The sequence below is a fragment of the Salvelinus sp. IW2-2015 genome, unplaced genomic scaffold, assembly GCF_002910315.2.
Source record: "Salvelinus sp. IW2-2015 unplaced genomic scaffold, ASM291031v2 Un_scaffold1753, whole genome shotgun sequence".
Lineage (NCBI taxonomy): Eukaryota > Metazoa > Chordata > Actinopteri > Salmoniformes > Salmonidae > Salvelinus > Salvelinus sp. IW2-2015.
Window position 1 is genome coordinate 167,296 of NW_019943134.1, and position 8,078 is coordinate 175,373.

General features: G+C 48.0%; 1 protein-coding gene across 1 annotated transcript in view; it reads right to left on the reverse strand.

Moving 5' to 3' along the window:
* Window positions 1-8,078, reverse strand: part of LOC112071873 (cGMP-inhibited 3',5'-cyclic phosphodiesterase 3A-like) — a gene marked incomplete at its 5' end in the record, with an annotated part of 73,974 nt that overhangs the window by 23,227 nt on the left and 42,669 nt on the right. The window contains 2 exons of the mRNA XM_024139305.2: window positions 1,745-1,858; window positions 2,299-2,410. Of these exons, the coding sequence (XP_023995073.1) occupies window positions 1,745-1,858; window positions 2,299-2,410 (226 nt within the window). The remainder of the gene's footprint in view (window positions 1-1,744; window positions 1,859-2,298; window positions 2,411-8,078) is intronic.

Below are 8,078 nucleotides of genomic sequence, written 5' to 3' on the forward strand. Positions count from 1 at the left end.
CTATCACAAGTCCAGTACACGATCCATTTTAGTTCAAACTCTCCAGGGCCAGACTGGTAGTAGCGTCATACCGAACACTCAAATCCGCCTGAATTATCAAACGTGTAACACGATATCGGATTGGGCTACTATCCAGTATTCTTTCCTGGGAACAGTTAACCATGTGGGCTGTGGGAATGTATGTGTAGTCACAAGGAGATAGCACAGAGAGACTAGAATGTACATCTGGTCTGATGTAGCTTGTCAAGAGAGGTGTCGGCGTTCCCAAATTACCTGACATCTCACCCTAGTAAAATGAAGTTGCACTACCTTAATACCCGAAGCATAATGGGCCTCGGTCAAAGTAGTGCACTACATAGGGAAAGGGTGCGATTCAGGATGCACCCAGGTGTACAGAGTGTTGTCAGTGTGTTTTTCAACCGTGTAACTGTTTAGATAGGACACATCTGGCTACAGAGCACTGCAGCACCATAAAGACTCAGTTTGACTTCCAAATGGCACAATTAATTCCCCCTATAAACATGTTGCCACTGTGGCTATACGGGTCCTAGGTCAAAAGTAGTGAAGCTATATGGGGAATAGTGGCTTGTAAGACTATGGCATGCTATATTTAGGTCGAATTAATGGCTCTATGTTAGTAGGTGCACTATAATAGGGGAATATAGGCTCGTAGAGTATGACTATATAGGGAATAAGCTCTAGAGTAGTGCACTCACGTATAGGGAACATTAGGAGGCACTAAAGAATGGCTAGTAGCTGGCACTATATAGGGAAAAGGCTTCTAGAGTAGTGGTTGCACTATATAGGGAAAAGGGCTTCTAGAGTGCCCACTAAATAGGGAAAGGCTCTAGAGTAGGACTATAATAGGGAATAGTGTCTAGAGTGTGCAACTATATTGAGGGAAGCCTAAGTGGCTATATGGACCATGGCTCTAGAGTAGTGCACTATATAGAGGAATACGCGGCTCTGAGAGTAGTGCATCTATCCTATATAGGGAAAGGGCTCCTGGGTAGTGCACTATTAGCGATATTAGGGCTCTAGAGTAGTCGCACTTATACAACGTGGAATAAGGCTCTAAGGTATTTGTGAACTTTATATATAGGGAATCAGGGCCTCCTAGAGTTTAGTGTCACTAGTGAGGTATGGTGAGAATGTACGAAGGGCTCTAGAGTAGTGCACTATATAGGGAATAGGGCTCTAGAGTAGTGCACTATATAGGGAATAGGATTCCATTTGGGATGCAGGCAGACGCTGAGCCCCCAGTCTGATAAGAACAGCTGAGAGCGTTGACGTAACTGTAACAAACATTCCAATGCCTTGATCTTAATGAGACAACTTACAAAACAGTAACTAGAGATGGTAGGTATAGGCTAAATTAAATGAAAGGCAAAAGTTTATCCGATTGTTACAAATTATATTAAGAGTCTTGGACATAGCAATGTATTATTAAATATACTTGACTCTTTAAGTCTCTTCGGTTTGTACAAAATCKAAATCTTACTCAAGTTGACAACCATAACGAACATAATGATGTTATATTCAAAACAGGAGGAAAAACAGTTGGTTGTCTTCTCATAGAGTCAAAATTCAAGTTATCAATAAATAACGTGTTTCAATCTCCTGATGCCAAATCAAGCAAGAGGCATGATGATTCAATTAGACTGGCCTGTATTCAAGTCACTTTTTATTTCTTTTTTATTACATTTTTTATTTAACCTTTATTTAACTAGGCAAGTCAGTTCACCTGAGTCGCTGGCAGAGCAATGGTCAGTGATGAGGCTGGGCAGACCTGGTACGGCCTGGGTAGTGAGGTACCAGACAGCATGGAGAACGTCTGTAGCGTGGATTCTGTTGTGATCTGGATTGATTGATAAAAAWAAAAAAAATGGTACAATTCAATATATTTACCAAGAGTAGAGAGCGAAAGGGAGAGAATATGAGACATTTCAGTAGTGATAATGTCCACTAGGCCACACTGTTTCTGTTTCTACTGTAGGGGTGAAAAGGATATGGAGAGATTGTACAGTAAACTAGTGTTAATGGAGTGTTGAAAGAAAAATGGTGTAACATCGCCCTCTAGTGGTTTACTGATGGTATGACACTTTTAACTCAACTTCAATATACTAAGCAAAACACATGTAACACATTAAGGGATAGTTTCCCAGGACACAGAATAAGTCTAGTCCTGGACTAAAAATGTACTCTACTAGGCTTAATCTGTGTCTGCAAAACAGAGTCATTAAGGTAAAACAGGACCTTTTCAGAGAGCAGAGTCATTAAGGTAAAACAGGTTCTTACATGGTATGTCTCTGTAGCCATTCTCCAGAGCATGGAAGTAGTTCATGAATTCGTGAACCGGGATCTTGAAGGTCTCAAATAGGCCTGTGTCTTCAAAAAGCCTGTGAGAGACCTGAAACAGACACAGAGAGTTAGAGAGCTCACAGAATCAATCGCATTCTCACCCGTCAGACAGACTCTTTGATTGACACTGAATGGTCTATGGGCTTATAGATAGCCTCATTCTCATAGACRTCTCAACACTTGCTTTAATTGTACAGATATTCTTAATTTATTCTGTGACAGTACCCAACCTGACACACATCACAGGCTGGGAGCAACACAGGACCCCTGAAACCCTTAGGGGTAAAGAGCCTTGCTCAAGGGCACAACGGCAGTAGTATGTAGAGATATTGAAGTTGGTAACTCTCCGGCTGCCTGTAGATTTCCCTGCACGCAGCGCCGGGGTTCGAACCAGCAACCCTCCAGTTACCTGCCCACTTCTCTAACCTCGAGGCTACCGCTTCTGTCTCAAACAACCAATTCCATTCTCACCAGACAAACACACTTTGATTGACACAGTGACTGCCCAATGATAGATGGTTGACCATCAGCCTGTCTAATTGGTTGTTTCTCTCACCTGGATGAGAATGAACTATTCTAACCTGTCCTCACCTGGCTGAGAATGAACTATTCTAACCTGTCCTCACCTGGCTGAAAATGAACTATTCTAACCTGTCCTCGCCTGGCTGAGAATGAACTATTCTAACCTGTCCTCACCTGGCTGAGAATGAACTATTCTAACCTGTCCTCACCTGGCTGAGAATGAACTATTCTAACCTGTCCTCACCTGGTTACAGCTCCCCTGACTAGGCTGTGCAGTAGCTGGTCTCACCTGGTTACAGCTCACCTGACTAGGCTGTACAGTATACCTGTCCTCACCTGTTTACATCTCCCTGATAGCTGTTACAGTAGCTGGTCTCACCTGGTTACATCTCCCCTGGATAGGCTGTACAGTATGGTCTCACCTGGTTAACATCTCCCCTGACTAGGCTGTAAATACCGTCCCTGCACCTGGTTACATCCACCCTACTAGGCCTGTACAGTTACAGCTGGTCCTCACCTGGTACTCTCCCTGACTATGGCTGTAGAGTACGCTGGTCTCACCTGGTTACAGCTCCCTGACTAAGGCGTACAGTACCTCGTCCTCACCTGGTTACAATCTCCCTGACTAGGCTGTACCGTAGCTGTCTCACCTGGTTTACATCGTCCCCTGTACTAGGCTGTGCAAGTAACTGGTCCTCAGCCTGGTTACATCTCCCCTGACTAGGCTGTACAGGTAGGCTGGTCTCACCTGGTTACATCTCCACTAACTAGGCTGTGCATACGTCCACTGGTTACCTCCCCTGACTAGGCTGTACAGTACGTGTCCTCACATGGTTACATCTCCCCCTGACTTAAGCGCTGTACAGTAGCTGTCTCACCTGGTTACTATCTTCCCTGACTAGGCTGTACAGTAGCTGCGTCTCACCTGGTTACATCTCCCTGACTAGGCTTGTCAGTAGCTGCCACGTACATCTCTGCTGCTTACTACTTCCATCCTGGTTACATCTCCCCTGACTAGGCTGTTACAGTAGCTGGTCTCACTGGTTACTCTCCCTGACTATGGGGGCTGGTACAGTCCTGTCCTCACCTGTTACACTCCGCCTGACTAGGCTGTAGCAGTATGCCCAGGTTTCAGGCTCCCTGCTAGGCTGTACAGTATCTCTGTCTCACCTGGTTTACATCTCCCTGACTTAGGCTAGTACTCCATCCGGTACCGCTTGACCTTGGCTTACGTCTCTACCTGGTTACATCTCCGCCTGATAGGCTGTTACAGTATCTGTCCTCACCTGGTTACTTCTCACCTGCACTAGGCTGTACAGTAGCTGTCCTCACCTGGTTACATTCTCCCCTGACTAGGCTGTACAGTCAGCGGTCCATCACTGGTTGACATTCTCCCTACTAGGCTGTACAGTACCCTGTCCTCACCTGGTTACACTCCCCTGACTAGGCGGCTGTGGTCCTGACTAGTGAAGCTGGCTCAACTGGTTACAATTCCCCTGACTAAGGCTGTATCAGTAAGGCTGGTCCTCACCTGTTCATCTCCCTGACTAGGCTGTGTACATGTCTCAGCTGTTCCCCTGACTAGCGAGCTTGGTGCAAGTAGCTGGTCTTCACCTGGTTACATCTCCCCTGAGCTAGGCTGCATGTGCTGCTCAAGGCTGGAGTAGCTGGTCTCACCTGGTTACAGCTCCCCTGACTAGGCTGTCATACTGTCCTCACCTGGTTACATCTCCCCTGACCTAGGCTGTGCAATAAGCTTGGTCTCACCTGGTACACTCTCCCTGACTACGGCTTGTATCAGTACCTGGTCCTCACCTGGTCTCTCTACAGGCTGTAAGTACCTGTCTCACCTGGTTACATCTCCCCTGACTAGGGCTGTACAGTAGCTGTCTCACCTGGTTACATCTCCCTCTGACTAGGCTGTACAGTACTGTCTCGACCCTGTGGACATTCCCCTTATAGGCTGTGTAAGCAGTACGCTGGTCTCAACCTGGTTTACATCTCCCCTACTAGGCTGTGCAGTAGCCTGGGCTCACCTGACTAGGCTGTACAGACCTTCTCACCTGGTTTACATGCTCCCCTTTACTAGGCTGTAACATAGCTGGTCTACCCTGGTTACATCTCCCCTTCACTAGGCCTGTCAGTAGCTGTCTCAACAATGGTTACATCTCCCCTGACTGGGTTAGACTGTCCTCATGGTACATCTATGACTAGGCTGGTCGTCACTTGTTTAACTGAATTCCCTGACTAAGGCTGTACAGTACTGTCCTACCTGGTTTACATACCCCGCTGACTAGGCTTGTGCACAGTACCTGTCCTCACCTGGTTACATCTCCCCTGACTAGGCTGTAAGTGCCGCACGGTTCACTCGCTGCTTCAACTGTCTCAACCTGGTTACAATCTCCCCTGACTAGGTTGTACAGTACCTGGTCTCACCTGGTTACATCTCCTCTGATGCTTGTACAGTACCTGGTCCTCACCTGGTTACATCTCCCCTTGATAGGCCTTGAAGTAGCTGGTCTCACCTGGTTACATCCCCCTTACTAAGGCTGTCAGTAGTGTCTCAGGTCATCCCTACTAGCTTGGTCATACATGGTCTCCCCTGACTAGGCTGAGTCTTCTACGATAGGCTGTACATAGCTGGTCACTGGTTTACACTCTGAGCTATAGCATACCTGTCGTCACCTGAACTCCCTAGGCTGTTACAGTATGCTGGTCTCACCTGGTTTACATCTCCCCTTACTGAGGCTGTAAGTACCTGTTCCTCAACTGGTACAGCTCCCCTTGACTAGGCTGTGCCAGTAGCTGGTCTCACCTGGTTAACGCTCTCCCCTTACTAGGCTGTACAGACTTCCTCACCTGGTTACTATCTCCCTGACTAGGCTGTCAGTAGCTGGTCCTCACCTGGTTACACTTCACCTGACTAGGCTGGTACAGTAGGGTCTCACCTGGTTACATGCTCCCCTGACCTAGGCTGTACACAGTACTGGTCTCTACCGGTTACAATTCCCCCTGACTGCTGTACAGTAGCTTCTCACGGTTACAGCTCCCTGACTAGGCTGTAGCAAGTCCTGCTACGGTCATCTCCCTTGATAGCATGTACATATCTGTCCTCACCTGGTTTACATCTCCCCTTACTAGGCTGTACTCGCTGTCTCACTGGTTTATCTCCCTGATATAGGCTTCAGTACGCTGTCTCACCTGGTTACCATCTCCCTGACTAGGCTGGTGCAGTACGCTGGTCTCACCTGTTACTCTGACTGGCTGTGCAGTACCTGTCTCACCTGACTTGGTACTATTCTCCCTGACTAGGCTGTAACAGTACGTGCCTCCCTACCTAGGCTGTGCCATACTGCCCCTGACTACAGGCTGTACAGTACTGCTCACCTGGTCTCTCCCCTGACTAGGCCTGTGCAGTAGCTGGTCTCACCTGACTAGGCTGTTACAGTAGCTGTCTCACCGGACTCCTGATAGGCTGTGCAGTAGCTGGTCTATGGCCTCTCCACTGACTAGGCTGTACAAGTACCTAGCTGGTTCTCCCCTGACTAGCTGTCAGTAGCTGGTCTCCACCTGATAGGCTGTACAGTACTCCTCCTGCTGGTCTCTCCCTGACTAGGCTGTGCAGTAGCTGGTCTCCCCTGCAGGCTTGCCTACAACTGTCCCCCTGACTAGGCTGTAAGTACTGTCCTCGACCTGGTTACAGCTCCCCTGACTAGGTTACAGTACCTGTCCTCACCTGGTTACATCTCCCCTTACTAGCTGTGCAGTCAGCTGGTCTCACCTGGTTACATCTCGCTTACTTAGGATGTGCATTACTGTCCTCACTCTGACAGGTCTGTACAGCACTGTCCTCACCTGGTTTACATTCTCGCCCTTACTAGAGCTGTTCAAGTAGCTGGTCTCACCTGGTTACATCTCCCCTTACTAAGGCTATGCAAGTAAGCTGGTCCACCTGGTTACATCTCCCCTGACTAGGCCCTGGTACAGTACTGTCCTCACCATGGTTACATCTACCTGTGACTAGGTCTTGTCAGTAGCTGGTCTCCCTGATAGCTGACAGTAGCTGGGTCCTCACCTGGTTACATCTCCCCTTACTAGCTGTACAGTAGCTGGTCTCAACCTGGTTATACATCCTCCCCTGCTAGCTCGTAAGCACTGTCCCACCTGGTTACATCTCCCTTACTAGCTGTAAGTAGCTGGTCTCACTGGTTACAATCTCCCCTGACTAGGCTTGTACAGTACCTCTGTCCTCCACTGGTTACATCTTCACCTGACTAGCTGTGCAGTAAGCTTGGGTCTCCCCTGAACTAGGCTGTATGTACAGTACATCTGTCCTCTCTGGTTCATCCCCCCTGACTAGGCTGTACAGTAGCTGGTTCCTCCCTGGTTAATTCCCTTGACTAGGAGGCCTGTACAGTACTGGTCTACTGGTTTACATCCTTTTTTCCCCTGACTAGGCTGTACAGTGCCTGGTCTCTCCTCAACCTGTTACAATTCTCCCCTGACTTATTAGGCCTGTACAGTAGCTGGCTCACAGTACGCCGACCTGTTACATCTCCCCCCTGACTAGGCTTGGGTACAGTACCTGTTCATCAAACTGGTTCATTCTCCCTTTCTTAAGGCTGTACAGTAGCTTGGTGCTCCACAGCTGTTACTAATTCTCCTGACTAGGCTGTAATAGTAGCTGGTCTCACCTGTACGATTCCTGACTAGGCTGTACAGCAGTATGTCCTCACCTGTTACACAATCTCCCCATTACTTACGGCTGGTAAAACCAGTAGCTCTGCTGGTCTCAATCCACCTGGTTTACAATTCTCCTTACTAAGTTGGTTTTGTTGAGTAGCTGGTTCACAACCTGGTTACATGCTCCCCAGCCTAACTAGGCTGTACAGTAGCTGGTTTCCTTCTAGCACCCTGGTTTACGATATATCATATCTCCTAGATAGGCTGTGCAGTAGGCTGGTCTCCGGCTGACTTAGGCGTGCAGTATGCTGGTTCTCATAACAGCACGACTGGTTACAATCAATCTCTCGCTGATTAGGGTGGAGGGGGCCTGTACAGTAGCTGTCTTCCTCAATCAGCCTGGTTACAAATCTCTCTCCCCTACTTATAGGGCTATGTAAACAGGACAAAGTAGCTGGTTTCTCAGTCATACTCCTGGTTACAATTCTCCCCTGATTTAAATGGCTGTACAG